Source organism: Dendrobium catenatum, unplaced genomic scaffold (assembly GCF_001605985.2).
Source record: "Dendrobium catenatum unplaced genomic scaffold, ASM160598v2 fragScaff_scaffold_313, whole genome shotgun sequence".
Lineage (NCBI taxonomy): Eukaryota > Viridiplantae > Streptophyta > Magnoliopsida > Asparagales > Orchidaceae > Dendrobium > Dendrobium catenatum.
Window position 1 is genome coordinate 958,932 of NW_021318775.1, and position 27,588 is coordinate 986,519.

Consider the following 27,588-nt stretch of genomic DNA (forward strand, 5'->3'; position numbering starts at 1 on the left):
CTATTCTAATACTGACTATATTTGATTTGTTGGCAGTCGAAAGTTTAGTTCAATTAATTTTCCTTGTAGGTGAAGATCTCATGACCTGGAAAAGTAATAAGTAAACTGTTGTACCTAAGCCGAGTGTTGAATACAAATACAGTGCTCATTTTGTTTGTAAAATGATGTGGATTAAAATTCACTAGTAGAAAAATTCAACTTTTCTATGATTCTTAGCTATGATAATCAAGCATCCAACTACATCGCAAGCAATCCTATCTAAATAAGCATGTTGAAGTAGATTGTCACTCCATCACAAATAATACAACAACAACAACATCAAGTCTTTATCCCATTACGTGGGGTTGGCTACATCAATCTATTTTCTCCATTATGTCTTGTTAAGAGTTAAATTCTCATTTAAATCTAAAAAAAAAATCATTTCAAATATTTTCTAACCAAGTCTTTTTATATCTACCTCTACCTCTCTTAACAATGGTCAAATCTAATATATCTACTCTCACAACTGGGTCATCAATGGGCCGACATTTTATATGACCAAATCATTTAAGGAGACATTCTCTAATCTTATTTGTCACTGGAGCTACTCCAACCTTCTCACATATATGCTTGATTTGCATTCTATCTCTAAGAGTAAAGCCACTCATCAACATTGTAATATCCCAAATCCATCCCATGAGGTCGAAGGAGAAGAGGAAGTTGAAGGATCTGGATCACGTGAAGTGGAAGAAGATGAAGAAGAAGCTCGATGTCAATTCGATCACCTGGAATCGCAAAAATTGAATGATCTGGATCACGTGAAGTGGAAGAAGATGAAGAGCTCACTCTTAGCTTTGGTGTCGTGGAAGTCGAAGGGTTAGGGTCATTCCTCATTTGGCATTTGGCGTCGGGAGATGAAAGGGAGGTTCGTTTCAATCTGTAAGTCTTTCCAACCATATAAATCACAGAGACGAAGGTGGAGGATGAAACTAATGAGAAGATGGAGTGGTCCCTCGCTTCGAATCGCGAAATATGACTGAGTGAGCCTCTTGATGACAATGAGGCCGAGGTGATCTGTCGTTTGGTGTCGCAAAAGCTGAAGGGTGGATTGTTTAGTCCCTTTAAAATCGAGTGAGAGGGAGAAGGCATCAACCTGTGGCAATCGTGAAAGAGAGGAGTCATGTTTGGAGCAAGAGAGCTATGAAGAGGAGTTTGAATGAGAGGTAAATATTATTTTTTTTATTAGAAAATGTAATTTTAATCAATACAAATTTAATATTTAAAAAATATAAAGTTAATATTAAAAAAAAAGATAATGAAATTTTATTAGTAATTATTAGTTAATTAAATGGAGAATATATTAAATATAGAAAGTTTTTTAGAAATTAATTAAATTATATATGTCAATTAAATTTTAACGACGAAGTCTTTATATATTTATTAAATCTATCATCATCAGAGTAAAGAGTAAGACCAAAACTTTTAAAAAATCCGCATCAAGGTGAGTACTCATGTTTCTTTAATTACAGTAATGATATTGTTCTCTTTTCAATTAGATGCTTTGAAAGATAATAATACTTGTTAATAAGTTTTTGTTGTTAGCTAAATCATATTTTATCTTTTTCATATCTAGCGATTGATTAGTTTGAATCATATGAAATTAATATGTTATGTTTCACATTATCATATAAAGTTAATGAATGTTATAAGAATAAAATGGCTAGATAAATATGCTTGCATGAGCATGTTGACTAATGTAGCACACCCTCTTATGATACTGTTTAGGTATGCAATGTGCCCATGCACGTAAATGAAAAAAATTATAGAAAATGAGTACCTACAGTGTCTCCTGTGACAGTTGTATTACTTGTAGAAAAGATAAAGCTAGGTTATTTGCATAATATTGATAATCATGATAAAAAGAAATTTAATGGAATTAGTTTAAGCATCCATATTATTCTTCATACCTTGCATTATTATAATTTAGAAGTATATTTTACTCACTGAGTTGTGGCTTACTCTTAATTACTCTAACATTCATGGGTATATTTCAATTAATTTAAAATGAGTAGAATATGTGAAAATGTGTACCGTATGTGAGACGCTCCAAGTGAAAGATATTTATATCAGTTATCTTAAAATATTTTGAGATTTTTCAATGGTTATTTCAGTTTATTTGAGATAGTTTTAGATTAATTGAAATTTTAAATCAACCGTACGACCTTATGTTCCAACCTCGTTAATATGAGCCTTCGGGTCGAGTCGGGACACACCTAAGCATCATCATCTATGCAACACTTAATTGTATGCTTCCCTAGTAATGGCCAACATTTTATGCCATAAAGAATTGCAGGTCTCACCACCATCTTATGGGATTTTCCCTTAAGTTTGAGAAGTACTTTTCTATCACACAATAGGCCTGATGAATTCCTCCACTTCAACCATCCAACTTGATTATATTCCCATCTATTTCACCATCACAATGGAAAATGGACTCGAGATATCTAAAATGTGTGCTCTTATGAATCACTTGATCGCCCAAAGTCACAATCCCCTTATTACTACTAAAATTACCCTCAGGTATTCGATTTTAGATATACTCAAATGAAAACCTTTAGACTCTATTAAACTCCGTAATTCATGTTTGCCTTTAACTCTCTCTCTAGTATTGTCAACAAGAAGAATATCAACAACAAAAAGTATACACCATGGTACATCATCTTGCAAATACAATTCTACCAAATGAGATAATCATTCCACACGTCTCCCGTGAAGAACAAGCAGCTACTTTACATACAAAGGTTTTAAAGCATCATAGTTTGGCCAATTTTGGTAACAATGAAGATCAAATTTATATATGTATTCCATCTTGAGGGATAGTGCTATCGTAAGAAAGTGCTAGATAAAAAATATGTATTTTGATTACTGTAATATATTGTCCTCCATATTGTTTATCTATTCTATTCTTAACATTTATCCATAAATATGTATTTGCATTCAGTTTATAATATACAACAAATATATTTCTCTCCGACAATTTGAATGTTAGAGGACATAAACAGGACATAACCCTTCCTGAGATAAAATAATTACCTGATTGATTGCCGAGGCAAAGCGAACAGAGAAATCATCATGCTCAGCTCTAATAGTTCCAATGTAATTTACAATTAAATAATGTCTCTGATAAGTAAAATAGTCAAGGTACTGGACACAAATATTAAAAAACCTAAAATTAACAATAGTTGACTGGAAGAGCTAGGAAAGACACAAATGACACATCAAGAAAGGTAAGTAGTTAAGTATGCTGAATGAGAAAAAAAAATCACCATGGAAAATGCATATCATAAAAATGACGAAATAGTAAACCGAATATCTTATTGCTATTATTTCTAAAAACCATTTAAGCTTTAAAAGTCATGTGGAATATAATAAAGAATCAAATCTTGCAAAAAATCAAATTAGGGTTGAAATTTGAGCAGACAGAGCCCAACGATTCTAATTCTTATTCAGTATGGACATGTATTTTATCATAAATTTTCCTTTCAAAGCATTATATGTAACTAAATTTATAACCAAAAAAGCTGAAAAAAAATTAATGGTAAAGGTTAGGCTATTTTATACCCACAATGGAGAAGACGGGGATATTTATTTGTGTATATAGATGGAACTCTATTTGATATACATATAAGCATCTATAGACAACTTACAAAAGGCAGATACATCGAAGGAAAAGTAAATGAGGGAAAAGTATGACTACTAAGCTCAGGTTTGGGCACTTCAAAATTTTTGCTCCTCTTTCAAGAATTTCAGGTAACATCCTTAACATCTTACGATCTTCATTAATTTATCTTGGATGTTGTCATAATGAAGAAATTTTAATTGCAATGTTCTGGGTTGCTCCCTTTAGACTCCCTTTCAAAAACGTGGGCCTTCCTCTAGACTCTAAGGCAATGCAAAAAGTTCTTTGAAATCTTATTACTGATAAAATTCAAAGAAAGCATGCTTCTCCGAAAAGCTAAATTCCTTTCTAAAGGTAGGAGGATATAATCCAGTTTTATCATCAAACCCTCTATACTACTTTTCCTTCATTTGGATTCTAAATTGGGTCATTAACATAATTGATTGTACAAACAGAAGCTACTTGTGGAAGAGAAATTATGCTAACAGAAGTTTCTCTTTTGTTTTTGCAGACCAAAAAAATTTCATGGGATTGGAGTTAATATTTCTCTTCTTTTAGAATAACACTGACTTTTGATGAGAAAGAATAACAATATTTCTCATTTTATAAAAGCCAAAATATCATCTACCTTTAATATTAGTGATCATTGATCATAATGTCTAAAGAATCTGATTAGCAGTCATGAGTTGCCTCCTCTCAAGGGTCCCGAGTAAACTGAAGTTGTTAGAGATAGGTTGTAGTTTTAAAAGTTGGTTTTGGACTTACATCTATTAGAATATCAGTAGTAAATTTAGTTTGAGATTTAGGACTTCATTTAGAAGTTACATGATTAATTGAATTGATTCGGGGCTTACAGCTTCTATTAGAAGTAACCCAGTTTATCTAAGAAGTGACTCTTACTACTTTCATTGAAAATAGCCCAAGATTTAAAACGTGGGTCTTACTGCTTTTATTGAAAGTAGCCCAAGATTTAAAAAATGGGTCTTACTGCTTTCGTTGAAAGTAGCCCACATGTTTTGTTAAAGGTTCATTACTTCTTGTAAAAGTTTCTAAAATAGCAGGTCTTACAACTTCCCTTAGAAGATACATGATTATTTTGGTAGGTTTTAAGGCTTCTGCATTTAAAAGTAACTTGAATGTCGGTCGTACAACCTAGCTCTATAAGCTAAGTAGCCCATTATTAGTTTTAATTGTAGGTTTGATACTTCTTTTAGAAGTTCCTCAAAGAATAGCTCTTACGACTTCTATTGAAAACTGTCTGGTTATTTGGGTAGGTCTTACGGCTTCTGCATTTATAAATGACTTACAGTTCTGGTTGGGGATCTAATACTTATTTTAGGAGTTCCCCAAAAAATAGGTTTCACAACTTCTACTGGAAATTGTCTGACTATTTGGGTAGATCTTACAACTTCTGCATTTAGAAGTGGCTTGAAATTTGTTTAAGAAGTGGGTCTTACTGCTTCACTTACAAGTAGCCCAATTATTTGGATAGGTCTTACGGCTTTCATTGAAAGTTTCCTTATTGTTTTGACGAGAGTTTAATACTTCTCTTAGAAGACTCTCAAATATGGCTAATAGCTTCCCTTAGAAGATGCCTGTAGATTTAGTTTTGAGGCGGGTCTTACAAATTCATTTAGAAGTTGTCTGTTAGGTAGGTCTTACAACCTAGCTCTATAAACAAGGTCGCCCAGTTATTTCAATTTTGGACAGGTCTTATGGTTTTGCTTACGAGTTGCCTTTCTATTTAGGTAGATTGTACAGTAGGTAATTTGATTTGTAGATATTTACTAGTCTAACACTAGACTTTGATTTTCAATTATTAATCAGCCCGACACTAATGTTTCTGTTACAGTGGTTTCTTTTCCTGCTTTAGTAATGTTCTTTAGTTTCAGTTTAGCACTGTAATTTTTCTTACAGTACTGGTTCTTTTTCTTGCACTTACAGTATATTGTTTTTCTTTTCTTGCACTGCAATTTAGTTTACAGTACTCTACCTTTTATTTTCCAGCACTGCAATTTTGATTTATAGTACTGATTTTCTTGGTTGTTTATTTGTGGGAGTTCACGTTGCTTTGGAGCATTTTTAAAAGTTTTGTAGCTTGCACAGGTGCCTTGGAGTTTGCACAGGATTTGGAGTTTTTTTGGAAAGTTTTGAGAATTTGAGAATTGGTGTTTTAGTTTTACAAGTTTCGTGTTAATTTGGTGTCAGTTGTACTAGGAGGATTAGTGTAAACATTTTTTTTCCTGTCTTCACATTTTGATTAATCAAATATGCAATTTTAACCAAAGTCACTAATGCGAACATCCAACCGTCCATGCCTATCTGAGGAGCTGAAGATCGACGGTCCTGATCGTCCTACATTATCTTAAATTTTATTTGTAATTTTTATTTTTATTATGCAATTTTCGTTTTTACCCGTATTTAAGGGTCTTGTCTTATGTAAGCCCAAGGGGCAAAGTTGTCTTTTCATTTTCTTTTAAGGCCTATATATAGAGGCACTTGCTCTTGTATGAAATAGATGATGAATTATTAAGAAAAAAAAATTTGCACTTGTGTTCATTCTCTCCCTACTTCCACCAAACCGGCCCTAGCTCCACCACCACCTAGCCAAGCCATAGCCGCCGGCCTCCCATTGGCCCCTAACCGCTGACCGCCCCTTCCAAACTCCCTCCATGAATTTTGAATTTCAAAATTCAAACCTCCCTTCTATTACCTTCCTAAAATAGCTCATATCAATTTGGAAAGTATCTTTATTTGAAATCAATTCTTTATTTGAATTTCAAAGGCTTTTCTTTTTGATAATCCTTAATTAGAAAACCTCCCAATTACATTAAATCTGAAATTAAATTCAGATTTAATTCCAATCCCCAAATTAATGCATATGGCCCACACACCTTGAACCTAGACACCCATGTCCACTCCCCATATGGCCGGCCCTCCTCTCTCCTATATTCTCCCTCCAAAATTCAAATCACACATTGAATCCTTTCCATAAGTGTCCACTCTTAAATTGGGAAGATTTAATTTATAAATTCAAAGAAATTTGAATTTATAAATTTCTTTCCTAATTTAATGAAACCTATTTTAGGAAAGTTCTTGAATTAAGTTCAATTTGAATTTGAAATTCAAAAAGGATTTAATTAAAACCTTTCCTATTCCCAATACCCAAATTAAGAAGCTATCAATCCACCTCATCAATTCTCTCCATGCTTGATTGCCACCGGCCCCTCTGGGTGGGATTAGGAAATTGTTTCCTAAATCCCAAAATCTCCACTTAGGAAACAATTCAAACCTCATTAATTTGGCCACAAAATCAGCCCCATCAAGTGGAAATAATCCCAAATCCTCCACCTCCTACCCAGCAGCTTTGCTAGGATCATCGTCTCCCAATTCCTCCTCCTCTTCACCCGGTTTGGGGTTTCCTGCACCCCCAAGTTTGCTGGCCAGAAATTTTCCAACCAGGACCTTTGCTGTTCCAGCCCTCCTAATGCTAGGAGACTGCTGTCCTGCAAAGTCAGAGTTGCCCTCTTGCTGTCCAACGTCCTCAGAAGCCACCGTTGCCATCCAGAACTTTCTGAAATTGCTGTCCCAGATTTTCTATTTGCTGTCCAAAGGTTCGAAAATGAAATGTGCTGTTGGATAATTTCTAGCAAGGAGCCACCACTCGATGTCTACTTCCTCTCAAGCCCTCAAAACACCACAGGAACCTTGGATAACTTCTTTTTTTGGGTGGCTGCCATCAATTCCGTTCTACATCAGTCACTCTTCAAATTTTTAGTTATGCTCTAATGCACTTAATTAACCCATTTTAATTTTGAATTTTTAATTGACTGATAGGGAATAAGTTGCACCATGATTATGCTTGATAATGGTCTCAAATAAATCAACATCTGTCGGACCAAAGAATGGGAGGCCGATAAAAGAAATAACCACCACATCAGGATTACAGGAAGCTAAGAATAAGAGCAAAGGAGTGGACACCAGCACACAATAGCAAAAGTGTCACAAGAGAAGAGGTATGAAACAAATCCACAACACCCATGCCAGCCATCACAAACAAAAATTTATTTTACTTGCTTAAATCATGATAGTCGGTTGGAGTCAATTTGCATGAACAGCAAGGACAAATAGTTCGAATCCCCCAAAATAAGGCAAAGAGTAACCAGGCAAAAAATGTTGTTCCATCTAAGCGAGAAGTACAAGTATTTGAAGCAGTTTTCTCATGGCAAGCAGAAAAGAACACAGGATTTGGAACAACTAGACGGACGAAGCACATGTATAGAAGCAGGCTGCGTCGGTTGTGGGATCGGGAAGACGCGCAAGGCGATCGGTTGATCAAAGCGGATAGGTGTAGACGAAGAGCAGTTCACACGAGAGTCGCATGGGCACTGGGTGCGGTCATTCGGTGCCTGGCATGCGGGATAGCCACGTGATGTCACACCCCAATTTGGCCCCTTTATGGTCAACCTGGAGTATAACAAAGAAGGAAAATATATACCCGTCCCTTCTTACTGACACCCATTCTAAATTACGTCTATCATAATCAGATGAGTAAAAAATAATCTATTTAGACTCTCATAACATATCAACTTTTACTAAACAGAAAATACGTAATATACCTCAATTAAACTTCACATATAATCAAAAGAAATACAAAATTTTACTAAAACTTTTTAAATTTACTTACATACCCCAAAAGTCATTGTACAACCTTCACTTGGATACCATAAATGTATGTACACCAAAAAGGATAGTCACCTCCTTAATGTTCTACAGACTCCTTCCCCTTTCTTGCAATGCAATCACTGCTAATGAGCTAATGCTCAATAAAATATACAAGCAATGTATAAGAAATAAGAACAACATTACTATCAATTAATTTAAACTACATTAGAATTTCATACTAAACATAAGAAATGCATAACATTATTTTCTATCTTGTCAATTGTGCAACAACTTTTAAACAAGTCATATGATGGATATAAGCTTTTACACCCTTGTAGCTTTCCAATTCAAGGTTGAATCCAAATTTTCTAGCTTTTAGAAGTGAAGTTGTTCTCTCATCAAGGTTGAGTCCAAATTCCCAACTTCTAGAATTGAGAGTGTATACTTACCTCGTCAGGTCTTTCGCATTTACATGTGCGGGTTTATCCCCCATATATGACTTATTTCACTATCCCAATAGCAATCATTTTTAACCCTTATGACATATGCTATTATAGGCATCAATCTATAAACAAACAAATTCATACATGTTTATATATATTCATATATGAATAAACCGGAGTAAACTGAAATAAATATAATTATAAACATAATAAATATGAAATGCAATTAAATAGAATATGTATTAATTCCTATAGCATCGTTTGGGTATCACATCTCGCTAGGAATTTGTTCTCCTAAACTTTATCTTCTTTTCCTCTTGTATACAATCTCAAATGCACTCTTTCTCATTCTATAAAATCATTTTCTCTCTTTATAATTATAATACCTAAAATACTCAAAATAAATGTAAGCAAAATATTTGTATAGCTATTAAATTAATATTTGTTTATTAATAAAATAACAGTTAACGTAGTAGTAATGCCATACTAAGTCATACTAAGTATTAATTTAATTAATAGTTAATTTATTTTAGTCTATTGCCAGAAAATCCCACTAAGGCTTACATGCATCGGCTAATGAATTCCTTACTCCATCCAACCGCTAACAATACAGGAAAATGTCTTAGTGGATGTACTTGTATTATAAAGTAAGAGTGGAATCTGAGTGGAATTCTAATATAATATATTAGTATAAGAAAATCAGTTAAAACAAGCCTTTTCCTCCCATCCGTCACTCTAAGGGTCAGCTACTGGTTGCGTGCTTGGGTGATGGAGGAAGGATTTTTGCTGGCCATAAGTAGAAAATTGTGAGCTAAGAGGGAGCAAGTAATGCTGGACAGAACTCATGCAAGCTGTTGTGGGGGAGAATTTCAGCAAACCAAGGTAAGGGGGATTAGATAGATGCTATAGTTATGGGCTGAATTCAGTACTGCTGCTGGAATTTAGTGTTGTTGCAATGAACATGTTGATATTTGTTGATATTCAGGTATATGAAACAGTTGGTAGTTGCTGAATTCAGAATTTGGTGAGTAATATCTTAAATTTGTGTAGTGCGATAGCATGCTATTGCTGAAAGTAGGTTGTTATTGCTGAAATTACAGCCTAAGATTATAGTCGAGGCTGCTGTTTGCTGAATTATAGTATAGGGTTGCTGTGGATATTGTTGTAGATGTTTGACTTAGTATGGGGGATTACCAAGGTAAGGGGGATTAGATAGATGCCAAAAAGATTTGTAATTATGCAAAAAGAGAGGAGATGAAAATACCTTCACTGCCAAAGAGAAATAAAAATGAGAATATTCGATGAATGTGTATTAAATGCAGATATTGATTTGGTGTTGTGGATAGGAAATAAGAAATTTAGTTTAAATATCGCCAAATATAAGAAATTATATTTTAAAAAAAAAATTATAAAATATTTAAGATACGCGTGTCGGACACGCGTGTCCAATTTGTTTTTAATATTTTTTTAATCGGACACGTTTTCGGCGTGTCCGACACGTGTCGGAGGAGTGTCGGACGAGTGTCACGTCGGACACGGTGTCGGACACTGCACGCCTCTTTGAGGAGAAGTGTCGGTGCATCATAGCTTTTAACTTAAATTATATACTATTATAATTTACTGCATTCCACTACAGCATTTCCCAAATAATTCTCAGTTGTGGGATTCCACTTCCAGTAATCAGCCCAACGCATGCTTAGGTAAGTGGTAAGCTAAAGTAAAAAATTGAAAGTTTATTAACTATTAATAGTTAATTAATTTAGATTTAATAGTTATACATATTCAATTAAATTATACAATTAGATTAATTTATATATACTTCTAATTAACAAAAAAATAGATTTCGAATAAAAAATCTAGTATACTTTCTGAGCTGCTTAGTATCAAAATCTAGTATACTTTCTAATTCTTCAATGTAAGTCAGATTTTTCTGTAGCTCAATTTCATCATGTGAAATTCTCTGATGGTCATGGCATCTGTAACCCATTTCCTTAGCAATGACACATGAAAAATATTATATATATCTAGCATGTCATCTGGAAGAGCAAGTCTGTAAGCAACATTTCCAATCTTCTCAATGATTTTAAAAGGTCCTAACATACTATCCCAATCCAAAAACCTCCGCAAATTACCAAATTCATTTAACGTACTTTCCTTTTTCACACTCAATTCCACAGCATATTCTACATTCTTCTCTCCTCAACTGAACCTGTGAACCCTTATTTTGCATAATGCTCATCACATGGCTTATGCGTCGAGCCAGATATTCTCAAATAGCTAAACCCAAAAAAACTCGATAACCCTTCCTTTCTTTAAGTGCCAATCCCCACCAAGATGATTTGCCTTGTATCCCATCAAATTCTGTCAGTGCACCCATTGTCAAATTCTTTACCAGTCCCTGCTTTAAATTGACAGCCTCACTAAGTTTGAATATATATTTAGACAAACCTCTACTTTTAGTTTCAGTTTAGCTTTCAGTTGCCTGATTCTTATAAAAGATGATAATGAACTTCTTAAGAACTATAGACCTACTACTCCCCTCAATGGTGCATTCTATATTTTCACTTAAGTGCTTGCTAAGAAACTAAAAATATTTATTGCCCAAATTGGAAACTCTCAAGGCGCTTTTATTGTTGGAGAACTATTGAGTGTATTGCAGATAGACATGAATTGATTCATTCTAGTATCAAGCAAAAGAATGAGAAATTAATAATCAAAGTGGATTTTGATAAGGCACTTGATAGGTGCAACAGAAATTTTCTATATAATACCATTATAAGACTTTTTTATTCCCCTAGATTTATCACATGGATCATGGATCCTCTCTCCCATGCAACTTCTCATATCATTGTTAATGGGATACTTGGCATTGATCTTTTTCTCTTCATTTTTAAAAGTCAATTCAACAAAAGAAATATTCTTTTGGTGGTTCAATAACTCAAAACTAGTATTGTAGCAACATGACTTCCTTGGATTTCTAATCTTGCAATGTCCCTCTTTGCTATAATTTTACCAGAGATGTTTCTATAGTTTTCATCTTTACATCGATTGGAAAATTCATGATGCTACGAGCATTAAAAATTAAATAAACAATTGGATTAGCGACTCTTCATTTGCTAAGCAATTCAATGATATTTCACATGTGGCAGGAACTATAATAATTTTCTTACTTCATCTTACTATTGGTCTTGGTTGGCATGGTTTATGGAAAGGGATTATTCCTTATCATCTTATAAAACAACAACAAAAATAACAATATCAAGCCTTTATGTTACAAAACCATCTAAGGCAACTCTCTCTAATCTTATCTATCATTGGAGCTACTCCAACCCTTTCATTAATATACTCGTTTTGCAATTTGTCTCTAAGTGTAAAGTCACTCATCCACTTGAGCATCCTCAACTCTGCAACACTTAATTTTATGCTTTTGTTTTAATGGCCAACATTCTATGACGTAAAACATTGTAGTTCTCACCAGCATCTTACATATTTTTTTCTTAAGTTTGAGAGGTACTTTTATATCATATAATAGGCCCAATGTCTTCCTCCACTTCAATCATCCAATTTAAATCTATTTCACCATCGCTTTAAATAATAGACTTGAGATATTTAAAATGTGTACTCTTTTTAATGACTAGATTGCTACTAAAATTATACTCTATGCAGACTCACCCTCCGTGGACGAACCTTGCGGAGGAACCCTTAGGTTTTCGGGGCATTGGATTCTCACCAATGTTTGCGTTACTCAAGCCGACATTCTCGCTTCCGCTTCGTCCACACCTGCTTGCGCGGGTGCTTCCCTCTAAGGCGGAACGCTCCCCTACCGATGCATTTTTACATCCCATACTCAAATGAAAATCTTTAGACACTAAGGTTGACCTCCGTAATTCAAAATTTCCTTCAACTCCCTCTCCAGATTTATCAAAAGAAGAATATCGTCAGCAAAAAAACATACATCAATATAAAGTGGAAAATAATTTCCATATTTCCTTTGAATGTAGTGTTATCTCATATATTTTGGGGAGGCTATATGATATTTTTAGCATATCTACCCCTGAGTGATAACTTGACTTAATTTTATCTACCTAGAGAAATGCATATATCAAGAATGGCTTCAGAGGTTTTGAGGGTGACTTCTTTTCTTACATTTATATCATCCCTCCCAAAGAGAAAGAGCAGCAGAAATCAGCGAGAAAGAAGGAGATATCGGCACAACAAACAAAGATACAAATTGATCTACTATTCTATAGGTAGATCGACTCTACCTTGCCCAAAGCACCGCTAGGAACAACTCCAAAGAAAACTATAGCAAAACATAACTCACGTAATGAAAATAAAAAATCTAATTAATTCTAAATAACCCTTCCTATTTCTCTTCCAAATCTGAATTCAAATCAGCCTTCTTTCCTTAAATAAATCTTTCTAATTCCCTCCCAAATTTGAATTCAAATCATCCCTCTTTCCCTAAAAAAACCTTCCTAATTCCCTCCCATGTCTGAATTCAAATCAACCCTCTTTCGCTAAATAAACCTTCCTAATTCTCCCGCAATTTTAGTTTTTAATGATAAGTAATTAAAAGTAAAATTAATCCCCTTGAAGCCCCCCCCCCCCCCTCCCTTGCTCGTCGCACACACTAGTGGGGCCACAGGCTCAACCGGTCCATCAATCCAATGGTTTAACATTATCAACTTTACTTAGTTTTGGATCAATAATGTTGAAAGAATAAGAACATTAACATCAAACAAATTTTGTAGAATTCCTTCCCAAAAAAACTTCTTGAGTTTCATTCTAGTTATTCTTAAATTTATCATTTTAGAATGCCATTGTTTCTCTATTTTCTCTTGTACTTGTTTTTTAATATCACCTTTATTCTATCAATGAGGATTTTCCCTGAAAAACAAAAACAAAAAACAAAAAATAAGAGGTAAAGAGAAGTGCTTCTGAAAACATATTCATATTGCCTAAATGTTCAAATTTGAAATAACCAAAACAAAAATGCTACCCTGATACATGTGACATTAAGAAAATAACTAAAAGTTTTGATCATTTGGGTAGACGTTGATCATTTCATCTTTTGGAGATATACTCCAACATTTAGTTTGACCCACCATTTTCTCATGAAGAGATTAACCTATCAAAGAGACGATAAAGATCCGGATATTTTATTTCTACTCTTTGGCTAATATGGAAGAAGAGAAATAATAGATACTTTACCAAGATTACTAAGAAGAAAATATGTCTATTTTTCAATATCTTTTCTCTGCCTTACTTTTGTATGTACTCAGGCCAGGAGGAGATGGATTTGTCTCACCCTGATATTCCTTCTGATCTTTATTTTTCTATAGTTTGACTCAAATTCTACTTTACTGTTAATGTTATTTTATGTTTTTATTTTTTTCCTGCAACCTATAATTTTGAAACTTGTTCTTTCTTTTTCAATAAGGATTTCCAAGCTTTCAGTCCAAAAAACAATGATAGATTTGAGAAGGATATTCTTGCAATTCACGAGGAAGTATTTCATGTGGTGCCGGAAGAGTAAGGAAACGTGTCTGGCTGGAAAAACTGGGGAAGTACATAGATAACTCTTTCATGATTGCAACTGGAGAAAGATGAAGATCAGGGAATGCAGGTATCACTGGGTCATTCTGCAAGTACAAGCAACAAACAAACAAAAATGTATTAGAATATTACATCCAAAAAGTAAACAACAAATCATACCAACAAGAGTAGTTGGTTTTTAAATACTTTTTTTTTTTTTGGTTTTTAAATGCATTGTTAGTACAAACATAGACAAACCAGACTAAGTAAAATAATCCAAACCTTGAAGATACTGATCAGGCGGTTGATTTTCACTCTTCGATACAGTGAATCTGCATCCTTCTCAGACGAGGTAGCTAAAACAACAAGAACAGGCAAAACACGAAGTAGCATGTGGCGCTCTGGAAATAGTAGTGCAAAATCTAACTCTAACGATTCGACACAAAACACAATAAGAACTTGTAGGATGTCTTCGACACTGCATTATAGTTAAGGAAATGTATTGCAATGGATGGATCTTGCATTATTAAGGCATGTAATAAAATACACAAATTAGTCTAACAAGCCAAAAAATATTCAAAGTACAAATAAATGAACTCTAAACCATTAAAAGCGGTAATACACTTCTTCATACAGAGTGGCTGATATGCATGCAACCTAGAACTGGATCATGTGCAAACAGAAAATGGAAAGAGTTACTATTCAAGAACAAGCAATTAAATTTCTGGGTGGTAGATTACTCAAATGAAAGTTGACTTGCTTTTTTTTCTTTTTTTTTAAGTTTTAAAACTCTGAAGTTTAACAGAAAAACCAAAGTTCATCACATATAGGGATGGCCGGAGGCATGTAGGCATGTTTGAAAAAACCATTCCTTAAAAATCTTTTTTAAACAACTTCCAAAAATTTTACCTTTGGTTTATCATTTTTCTTCCTAATCCTTCAACACATTTTATCTACCCGCCAAATGGGTACACTTTCACTCTTTGTTGTAGATATCCAAACCACTTAAATATATATTCAACTGCATGGTATGGTAAACATCCATCTTAGACATCAATAACTTAATTAATACCCAATACTCGGATCTATTAAACATAGTCAGCCTATTTCAAGTTGTCTCTTGTATAGGGTATGTGCATCTATACATTTTGATTTTTAAATCCTCCTCATTAGCCTTATTTCAACTGTGTAATTGGTTTTATGAATCCTCCTTTTTATTCATTATTGTAGTGTTACATATGGTGCAAAACTATTCCTTACCAATGTTTTTGAACAACTTTCCATCCAAGTTACCATGGCTATTTTTTTTCTTTCTAAGCCTTCAGCACTAATTTTATCAACCTTATAACCATTTGTTTTACATGTTAAATCACCTAAGCATACTTTCAACTACCTCATAGCTGCTATTCCAACAATCCATTAATATAATCATTTTTTTATTTATCATTCCTAATATGCTATGATAACGCCCATCTTATCGTTTCATTCTGCCATCATTAACTTAGCCATCAACGACCTATTTAACACCCAACACTTGGCTGTACACAACATAGCTGACCTAATTACAATTTTGTAAAATTTACCTTGAGAAATCATCAAGATAACTTCTACTCACATAATATCCCTAAATACTCCTAAAGAATTTTTTTTCATTTAATCAATAAAAGCTACCAATTTTATTTATATATATCTTACAATAAAAACATCTAAATGACAATTAAAATTAGGGGAAAGTAAGAAAATAGATGCAATAAAATCATGTCCCAAAGTACAAAACCACAAAATATTAGTCTATCAGAACTGCCAAAGTATAATTAAGAAAGAACATATATAATCCAATCATGACCCATCACTAAATGGGTCTTCAAGGGAATCTTCTCACTCCTTCCTCCTCTACTATAGAGTCCAATATCTTCCAATCAAAGCATGCACTCATGAAGAAGTAGACTAACACTAACAACTATTACTAAAGATGATGAACAATATGCCGGACTGCCGGGGATCCAAGGGGGCGCTGCCCCCTGGCGGGGTTCGACCTTGAAGTTCTATCAAAGCATGCCCTCATGAACAAAGCATGCACTCATGAAGAACTTCAAAATTTTATTGTAAGAGTAATTTTGAAGTTCTATTTATTTTTGAAGTTCGTAAGTTATTTTTATGGGAAGATACCGAGTGGTACCGAGCATGTTCCTTAGCAGTACTGAGCATGTACCTAGCGGTACTGAGAGGTACCGAGCATGTACCTAGCGGTACTGAGCGGTACCGAGCATGTACCTAGCAGTACCGAGCAAATACCTAATTATACCGAGCATATACTAAGCGGTACCGAGGATGTACCTAGTAGTACCGAGCAAATACCTAGCTATACCGAGCATATACTGAGCGGTACCGAGCATATACTGAGCGGTACCGAGCATGTACTGAGCGGTATTGAGCATATATTTGAGGCGTACGCCTCAGCCAGAATTGAGCAATTGCGCCTCTGAGGCGCGCCTCAGTCCAAGTGAGGCGTACGCCTCTGCAAGGAGAGGAATTGCGTAAGCCTTGCGGTGGTTTTGGGTCAAATTGCGCAGAGGCGCGCCTCTTATTGCGCAATTTTAAACAGAGCTTATATGAAATAGAATCAGCATGCATGGTCCCAATGGATTTCCCATGATTTTTGTGATAATATCTATGGTTCATAAACCATACTTATAGGAGAAGATAGTTCATTCGTCCACACCAACCAAGCCATGAGAAAAGGAATACAACACTTCTATAATTTCTCCAACTCTTCCTTTCGTTTATGTGTCCCATTTCAACTTGCATGTGCATAATGCAACATTTTGGTATGCAGCCGTAGTGTCCTCATTTGATGAATATGATCATAAATATGTATTCTTCTCTAAGAACAAACACAACGTGCGCAAATGTAACTTCTACAAGCAGATGAAAATTTCATCGAAGTGACTCTGAAACATAAATATGCATGTGTCTGCTCTCAGACAAGCTTCCAAATATACAAACCCAAGTGGTCAAGCGGTTCAGACTCGAATCACTGTCTAACAATTTCTCGTTAATATATACTCTACGGAAAGTAAGCCAGTTATCTCTTTACAAATATCTATTCTGAAGACCTATGCTTCACAAAAAAACAGCTCCATGAGAGTATCCCTTCGTCTACAGGATTTAACATTAATAATAGCACGTAGCAATTGTATCTCTCTGATGACTTGTTTTCAAATAAGAAATCCTTCTTAGGGAAAATTATTAGGTCCGGATACCATACCTATCTCTGCGTTCGAACGCCAATAAAAAGTGGACATGTGGATGTATATATGTGTAATTTTTTTAATAAAATCTTTTGCTTTATGTCGAGTAAGCCCGATCGACCCGGCCCACTAGCCCAGGGAAATGGAATACAACATGAATGGAAATGAAGCGTTTTTTACTTTTCACCCGAAATTTTCACTTCTACCTCACTCTTTGCACACAGACTCGTGCGATTCTCAATTCCATCGGCATTTTCATTCTATAATACCTTCTTTCTGGCGGTTGGAGTACTAAATGTGCATTTAAGAAAAGGTAATGTTGCGCCTTTGTTGCGCCAATATTACGCATTTGCTGCGCTTTATGTGTCATTTTATTTGTTTATGATTTAGGGTTCATCTCATACATACTAGTTTGTTCAATGTTTTTTTAAAATATTTTTGTTCTGTTTTTCAACATTCTTCATCAATGAATATGAAATACATTAAATGATTTTGAAATTTATTTTTAGTTGCGCTTTAGTGGTGCTTTATTTGTGCTTTACATACGCTTTAGTTGAGCTTTAATTGCATTTTAATTGCGCTTTACTTATGTTTTATCTTCGTTTTAGTTGCACTTTAGTTGTGCTTTTCATAATTCTTTTTTATAATTTTTTTTCTCAGATGTCGTATCAAATGCCAGTTACTTCTTGATGCTATGATACCACTTTCCAAAAAAATTTGCAACGCATTTGTCGAAATAATTGACGAAGAAGTTAAGCAGGCTTTGAAGAATTTGACCATTCATCAATTTTTTAAATTTCCAGCATTCCAGCAGTGTATACCACTTTTATATGAGATTCTAAAATTTTGGAATTTTGCTGATGAAGACTTCGTTGTGAATGGTCATTTACTTAAATTCACTTATGATAAGGTTGCTTTGCTGACAGGTCATATTTTGAATAAGGAATTATGTATATATTTTTTTTTTACTTTAAATGTATTATGTTTGGCCAATTAAACAAAACTTTTCTAACATATTTGTCTAACAGAGGTGATGATATCAAATGGAAGATTTATCCCCTCATTGGACCTCTATCAACTGAAATTAACACTAAAAAGACAAAATCAAATATATTAACTGATAATGCTAGTAAGTTAAAGACCTTTATAAAGTTTTTGTTATCTTTTTTTTTCCACTAAATAATCATAAAACCCCTAGAAGGCTCATATCTATAACAAACAATATAAATGAATTATGTTCTAACAATTGGGCTTCATTTTTGAGAAATTTTATGGTCGAGGAATTCGAAAAAATTGTTGACAAGTTTGCAATGAAAAAACAATTAGGTTATATCAATGATTTTTTTCTCTCTTATTGGTAAGTTTTCTCTACTTTTATTTTCTCTCATAAACATTTTTAATGTTAATTTATAATGTTTTGTATGTAGTATTATACATATTTGATTTTTGAAACATTTTTCTTTGAATAAACCACCCAATCCAGAATTAAGACCTAGTTTTTTAAGATGGGAGGAGAATACTGAAATATTCTATACCCAAGATACTGCTACCACCTTATTTAAATTTTTGAAGAAAAAGAATATACGTTTTAAGACTAAATTTTAACTGTTTATTTTTTCATTCCAAACACAATGATAGCACAACTACAGCGCATCTAAAGTGCAACTCAAACGCAACCAAAACACAACTAAAGAACAACCATATATTTGTTAATATTAATTTTAAATTTTATGCAGATTTATCTTCTTCTACATAATGTTATTAAAGAAGAAGCAGAAAAATTAGGGACTGACTTAAATATTATTCAAAATCTGAAAATCGGACATCATCAATATCCTCACAAAATTCATTCACCACAACCAAAAAAAATTCACACCCCCACCTCCCTCTCCCCATTCTCCTCATCAAGAACCACCTCAAAGTTCTCCTCAGCCGCCTACTCAACCTTCTACTCAACCTGCTACTCAACCTCCTAGTGAACCACCTCTTTCAGAAGTTGTGGATTGATCTACTGTTCAGAATAAACTACTGAAGCATTGCAAAACATATGCAATATAATTGAACAGAATTTAAGCAGAACAGTGGATCGACTTGAAGATAATTTGAAAAAACTTGAAGCACCTGTAGTTCTCTGCAACACAAATTTGTTGATCATCTAACTAAATGTGAATATAATCTTGGTAAACCTTTTATATCTACATCTTCCTCAAGTATCCAATCAGTAAAAAAACATATAACTACAAATTTTCCTCCGTCAACATCCAGTAAAGATCTTCCACAATCACCCATTACTCCACCATCATCCAATAAAATTTTTTCTCCAACACCACTCAAAACTGATATTTCTCTACTACCAACAGTAAATACATATATTATTCAACCTTCAATCATATCAGAAGTTCAGTCATTATAGAGTACTTCCAAGCAGATCATCCAATATCAACCACAAAAATAAAAAAGAGAGAGAGAAGACAATAAACAAATTAAAATATCGGAGGTATTAATGAAGATCAAAGAGATTATTTCTATTAATAATGTAAAAATTGAACCTCGACCTGCAAAGCATTTAATGAATATCCATGAAAGGATTTACTAACTACTCAGCAACAAAGTTTTATGGATGAATATTTCATAAAGTTTGATAAAAAGTTTAGCCATTTATGCTTTATTGCGTTTTTTATGCACTCTATGTGTGCACTTATATGGCACTTTGGATACGCTTTCTTTGCATTTTTGTTGCGCTATGTGTGCACTTTGAATGTATTTTTGTTGCGCTATGTGTGCGCTTTGGATGTGCTTTCATTGCATTATGTGTGCGCTTTAGAAGCGTTTTTGTTGCGCTATGTGTGCACTTTAGTTGTGTTATCTTTGCGCAAAGGTAGCGCAACTAAAGCGCATATATAGCGCAACGAAAGTGCATCCAAAGCACACACATAGCGCAATGAAAGCGCATCAAAAATGCACACAGTGTAACGAAATCGCAAAGAAAGTGCATCCAAAGCGTAACATATACGCACATATAGCGCACACATATAGCGCATAAAAAATGCAATAAAGCGTAAATGGCTGAACTTACTTTTTATCAAACTTTCTGAAACATTCATCCATAAAATTTTGTTGCTGAGTAGTTAGAAAATTTTTCTCTAGATATTCCATTAAATGTTGTACATGTCGAGGTTCATTTTTTACATTATCAATAGAAATAACCTCTTTAATCTTCATTAATATCTCCGATCTTTCAGTTTTTTTATTGTTATCTCTCTTTTTTTTATTTTTTTAGTTAGTATTAGATGATCTGCTTGGAAGTACTGCAATGGCTAAACTTTTGATGTGTTTGATAGTTGAATAATATATGTATTGGCTGCTGGTGGTGGAGGAACATCTATTGTGGGTATTGGTGAAGGAAAATCTTTATTGAATGATGATGGAGTAAAATCTTTAAAGGGTGATTGTGGAGGAAGATCTTTACTGGGTGATAGCGGAGGAAAAGCTGTAGTTTTAGGTTTTTTTACATATTTGATACTTTAGGAAGATGTAGATATATAAGATTTATCAGGATTATATTCACATTTGGTTAGATGATCAATGAATTTGTATTACAAAAAATCTACAGTTGCTTCAAAATTTTCCAAATTGTCTTCAAGTTGATCCACACTTCTTTCCAAATTCTGTTCAATTCTATTGCACATATTTTGCAATGTTTCCAGTAGATCAATCTTCAACTTTTGGAAGAGGTGGTTCACTACGACGTTGAGTAGCAGGTTAAGTAAAAGGTTCAGTAGGCGCTGGTCATTGATGAGGAGAATGGAGAGAAGGAGGTGGGGGAGAGTGAATTTGTTTTTGTTGTGGTGAATGAATTTTGTGGGGATACTAATGAGGCCGAATTTTCAGGTTTTGAAAAGCATTTAAGTCAGCCCCAGATTTTTCTGCTTTTTCGTTAGTAATATTCTGTATAACAAGAAAAATTTGCACAAAATTTAAAACTAATATTAACTAATATTTGATTGTGTTATAGTTGCGTTTTAGTTGTGCTTTGGTTGCACTTGAGTTACACTATAGTTGCGCTTTATATGCACTTTTGTTGCGCTATTGTTGCGTTTCGAATGAAAAAAAAATTGAAATTTAATCTTAAAACGTACCTCATTTTAATTCAAAATTTTAAATAAGATGGTAGCACTGTCTTGGGTATAGAATATTTCAGTATTCCCCTCCCATCTCAAAAAACGCGGTCTTAATTCTAGATTAGATGATTTATTAAAGGAAAAGTATTTCAAAACAAAATATATATAATACTATACATAAAATATTATAAATTAACATTAAGAACCTTTATGAGAGGAAATAATAGTAGAGAAAACTTACTAGTATGAGAGGAAAAAATCATTGATGTAACCCAATGGTTTCTCCTTTGCAAACTTGTCAACAATTTTATCGAATTTCTCAACAATGAAATCTCTTAAACATGAAGCTCAATTGATAGAAGAGAATTCATTTATATTATTTGCTACAGATATGAGCCTTCTAAGGATTTTATGTTTATTTAGTAAAAAAAATTAAATAACAAAAATATTATAAAGTCTTTAACTTAGTAACTTTATCAGTTAATCTATTTAATTTTGTCATTTCAGTTTTTATTTCAGTTGATAGAGATCCAGTGAGTAGATCAATCTTTTATTTGATATCATCACCTCTGTTAGGCAAACATGTGAGAAAATTTTTGTTTAATAGGCAAAACATAATACATTTAAAGTAAAATGGCACATAAAGCGCAGCAAATGCACAGTATAGGCGCAACAAAGGCGCAGCATTACCTTTTCTTAAATGCAGTTTTAGTACTCTAACCGCTGGGAAGGTGGTCTTGCAAAGTGGAAATGCCGAAGGATTAAAAAACCGCACGAGTCAATGCAGAGAGTGAAGGAGAAGTGAAAATTTCGGATGAAAAATAAAAAATGTTTCATTTCCATTAATGTTGTATTCCCTTTCCCTGGGCTGGTGGGTCGGGTCGATCGGGTTGACAAGACATAAAGCAAAATATTAAATTAAAAAACTTATACCTTTATATACCCACATGTCCACTTTTTATTGGCGTCTGAATGCAGAGATAGGTCCGGTGTCCGGATAAGAAAATGATAATCTCTTTGTCTTATTACAATTGGTAGAATAGAAAAAATGATTATATGCGAAACATAGCTAATGAAAAGGGAAAAACAATAATGTAATTGACCTAATCAATTACAATGAATTCTTTATTTAAAGAAATCATTCCAATTGAGCTTTGCAGACTATTTATGACAAGTAGGAGGGTGAAGATTGCTGAGCAAGAAGGTTAAATGCTTGTCAGCCTTCATATCAAGCAGAAGGGACACTAAAAAGCTAGCAGAAACAGCATGCAAGCCCCTAGGGAACAGGTCAGGTGGCAGAAGCAGCAGCTGGCCCTCAAATAGCGTTCATGTTATGGATTCTAAGCTGGTGTTGCTACTGGCAGCAGCCGGGTTTGACCAGCAGGGATCGCATCAGGCAGGAGAGGCGGATGCTGGTATGCTATGCTGGCAACAGGACTTCCGCATAGCATTTATTTATGTGTGGGTATGGGTGTGCATCCCCGTTCCGCCCTCCATTCATACCTCCCAGGAAGATTGGGTGATAGTGTAGTGAGATAATTACTTGGCTTACACAAACACGCAATATCACCTCCCTCCCTCATTACCCTCTCCTTTCTCTCTTGGTAGTGTGTTTATGCACTTGGCAACAGTCCATGCAGGTATCTGCATGTGTCTGTTCACATGCACGTATGTGTTCTACATGTTGCAACATACAATTGTACCTGTACCATAAAGACCAAAAGCAAAGTCATTCCAAAAATAATTTTCACCAAAAAAGAATGTTAATGTAGAAACACCTGGTTTAATCATTAATGTTATAAATTAACCATATAAAGGTGTGACTGCTATGACTACTTTTGCATCATGATCTATTTTAATTTTCTTAACAATGATTTGAACAAAGAAAAAGTATACAAAAATACAACATAAATATATACAAAAACCGTGAAAAGTAAAAAAAAAATCCGGTACAGTGATTAAATCACCATGAAATCTTCAGAATTGAGCAATATCAATTTAAAAAAATTTATCAGCAATTATTGAAACTTAATTACAACATTTGCACTCCTTAAATCCAGACACTGGCATGTCCATGGATCTATTTGAATAGAGGATACGTGTTTGCACGGAACATCTCAGCATGCAAGTTTAGCAATATGGCCCATCTAGTACTCAAGAAAATCTGCACTTATCAAAAGTAGCATAAACATTAATGAAATTTCGAGACAGAAAATAGATGAATGATAATGAAAGGAGTGCATTAAGGTTAAAGTCTATAGGAATGCATTAAGTTTAGCAATATATCCTAGGCATAATGGTATAATTGAAGTAGAAAATGGGCTCAATAATACTAAGCTTACCAAAGATAAACTCACATACCTGCAGATCATCCAACTCTTCTCTCATTGTATCAGTGTCTTGCCACTGCATGCTTACTTGGGTGAAAGTTCTGTGTAACAAGATTTCGAGCCAACACATTAAAATCCATAGTAAAGGTGAGAGAATGATATAACAATAGCATTCATTTTGTAAATAGAACATGCGAGAAAAAAGGCAACGAACACTCATAGGCAGGCTGACCAGTCAATGAGAAAGCAGGGGATAACCAGAGTTTGTCTTGAGAATGTGTTTAAAAAGTTTCACTCAGACAAGAATCAAAAGCAATGAGATCCGCTTGGAAGAAATTTCTAGAAATAGGATGAGAAGGCAGAGGAGGCAAATAATAAAAAGTTAGCTACAAAATGATGTGAACACAAAAGGAAAAAGAAAACTCATGAAAGAAAGAGTTATCCAAACAACACGTGAGAAATTTTCCCAAAATTAAATTTAACAGTTCATAATAAGCATATTGTAATACCAAAATTTTAAAAATTATACCACATTTTTACACATCCCAAAAATCATCGAAATTATTTCTAAAAAATTCTACATTTTAAAAAAATTCCCAGGTTTAGTCAAATGTTATAGCAAAACTAATCTACCGTAGCAAAATCAAATGTTTCCAACATTCCATGCCATGCGAGGGTAAATAGACAAATTGATAGTGGGGATAGCATAGGATAGCTTAATTACATAATAAATCAATAAAATCTATCTCTATCCAATTTGTCCCTTGTCTTATCCCATCGTTATTCCTTCTAAACCATAACGGTTGGAGGTTGGGTAGGCTCAGCAAACAAAGAGGGGAGCTGGAATCGGGCATAAGAGGGGACACTTGGTATAGGAAACAAAGAAGAGGAGGGGCTCTCACTGCAAGGAAAAAAAAAAAAGAGGAAAGGAATAAGAGAAGAAGAAGGGAAGAAGAAGAAGAGGTGAACAAGAAAAACGAAGAGATGGCAAAGATGAGAATTGGAGAATTCCAATAGAAAGCTTATTTTAGTATTTTCTTCTCCGAATTAAATTTGGATTCAAGTTTATAAGATTGGAAATTTTAAAGAGGAGAACACATTTTAAGAAAAAAATATCATTTAATGTTAATTGATTTAGCTTTGATTTAACAATTTAGGAATTTATATTTAATTGAGAAAAGTTATTATGATTAATTAGGAAATTCGTCTCGAAAATGATCTAATAATTCAGTTGAGATACTTAATCTTTACTATAGTAAGAAACTTATTATTAAGTATACTAACATTTTGATGCAGAACTATGTATGATTTAAATGAATGTGATAAGAACTGATGTAGGCAAAGGGGGTCAAAACAAGTTGGGTTTTAAATTTTTGTAAGTTCTACTAAAGGCAGCTCATTAATGCTAAGCCACTAGTTATTCAGCTTATAAATTGGCCTTAATTAGGTTCATTCCCCCCTATGTGGCCCTTTGAATTCCTCCGCCTAGATCCTCTTTCCCCTTCCCTTGGCCTCTTTGGTTTTCCCTTCCTAGTGTTGTTTCCCATGGCTAATTCCTTCTCCTTTTGTGCCTGTTCCAATCCCCTTTGTGCCCCTTCGGTTTCTCCCCTGGATGATTGTCCCATGGCTGCTTTTGCCCCTTCAATTCCTTCCCTGGCTGCTTGTCCCGTGGCTGCTTTTAATGGTTTCCTGTATTGCCTTTTTGGGTGCTGTTATGAAATTTATTTTGGCCTTTTTTGGGCTATTTGGTTGCCATTTCTGAACAGCCAGCTGGTCTCTCATTTCCCTAACCTGATTGGTTTATTTGGAAGTGTTTTATGGGTTGTTTGGCTGCCCTCTTTTCTCCTATAAATATTAGATGTTTTATAATGAAAAAAGGAAGGACGTTATGATGGAATTTTTGGAGTCAAAAACCTGAGGGTTTTTCTTCTTTCTTTGGAAAAGCTTGCGAGCTTGTTCTGTGCTTCTCTTCTCCTCTAGGAAAGCTTACGAGCTTGTCCACCCCTTCGTCTCGACTTCTTATCTCTTTCTTCTTTCACAACTATCGATGTCACTTGTATCCTTCTTCTCAAGCAATGGACATGCAATTTTAGGTTATTTATGTTTATGTTTGTAAGCGTCAAAAGTTGTAAAGTGTTTGTTTTATTTTCATAAGTTGTAAGTGTCCTTTTTATATGTTATAAAATTGTTGTTTTTGTTATTTCAAGAGTGTCTTTGTATCCTTTTTATTGTCCTAGGAAGAGTTTTCTTTTGCTTGCAAAAATTAGGGGCTGTCCTAATTTTTGCATGCATCAAGAACTTGCACGTTTTGAATAAGAATTAAAACGTTAGTCACTTAACAATAATAGAAAACAAAAGAGAGGTGGCTCACTAACATTTTGATGCAGAACTAGGAATGATTTAAATGAATGTAATAAGAACTTGCACGTTTTGAATAAGAGCAATAAGAATTAAAACGTTAGTCACTTAACAATAATAGAAAACAAAATAGAGGTGGCTCTGCTTAAGCCAAATTACACGTTAATAGTTAAAATCTCCAAAACAATTAGAATTTCAACATATGCAAATTTAGAGGATTTTCAATAGCATCCCTAGGTTAACAATGAGATTAGAATGCATAGAAAATCAAAACTCATGCCCTACGTTTACTAAGCATTGACATATAGCTTTGCACGATTCCTTGTGCTTGATTCACAAGTTATAAGAGAAGAAGATTATGCAGAAAATTGAATAGGAGGAAAAGTTCACCCTCGTCGTGGTACAGTGGTAATTTGCCACTGAAGGGTGGAAAGCTGCTCTTTCATGGCTTCAGACAAGGTGGAAAATTCCTAAAGCCTACAATTGTTTTACAAAACACCCATAATACTTGCAATCACACATCTCTTAGTCACTTATCCCAATATCACCACTATAAAGTCTTAGGAACTCGAACTACATGTATCATGCATGTGGCACTTTAATTTACATCTATGGAATCCAAACAATATTTGTAACAACTCTAAACATACAACATATTTATCTCGTTAATATTCAGTATGTTGTTTTGCCAAACAGTTAATTAAGAGCAGATATAATCTGGGCTATCATGCATGAAAATAATCTGGGCTACCATGCATGAAAGGATACTTAACACATTTTCTCTACATGAAGTAGTACATATACAGAGCCACTTCAAGGATAAAAAATGATGAATAAAAATAAATATTTGAACATTGCTATTCATACTGAATCATAGAAATTTATCCTTCTTACAAATGATTCAATATTCTCCAGCTTTTAGGAAGGGAAAAATACAGGCAAAAGAAAAAAGTGAAAATATATGTTATAGAAGATAAGCTGCTATACCTCTTATACCATGAAAAATCATTAGGGATACTTGCTTTGGCATTTTTAAGATGATCAAGTTGCACTAAAATATCAAGCAGCTTTAACATTGACCTGCAAATTCCAAATGGTAAAACGAAATTATGGTTTCGAATTCATAAAAAATATATTTATATTTTGCACTCACCTAGTGGTTCGAAATTGAAAACAAATATGTGAGGTCATTTAGGTTAATTTTAAGTATGCACTTATAAGAAG

The 27,588-nt window shown here is 34.0% G+C and overlaps 1 protein-coding gene across 1 annotated transcript in view; it reads right to left on the bottom strand.

Annotated features, from left to right (window-relative positions):
* The window catches only part of LOC110092698 (protein PIR), a gene marked incomplete in the record, with an annotated part of 173,885 nt that overhangs the window by 121,461 nt on the left and 24,836 nt on the right, over positions 1–27,588 (bottom strand). Inside the window, 6 exon segments of the mRNA XM_028693516.1 lie at positions 3,073–3,166; positions 14,260–14,411; positions 14,587–14,782; positions 23,776–23,840; positions 24,038–24,107; positions 27,352–27,444. Of these exon segments, the coding sequence (XP_028549349.1) occupies positions 3,073–3,166; positions 14,260–14,411; positions 14,587–14,782; positions 23,776–23,840; positions 24,038–24,107; positions 27,352–27,444 (670 nt within the window).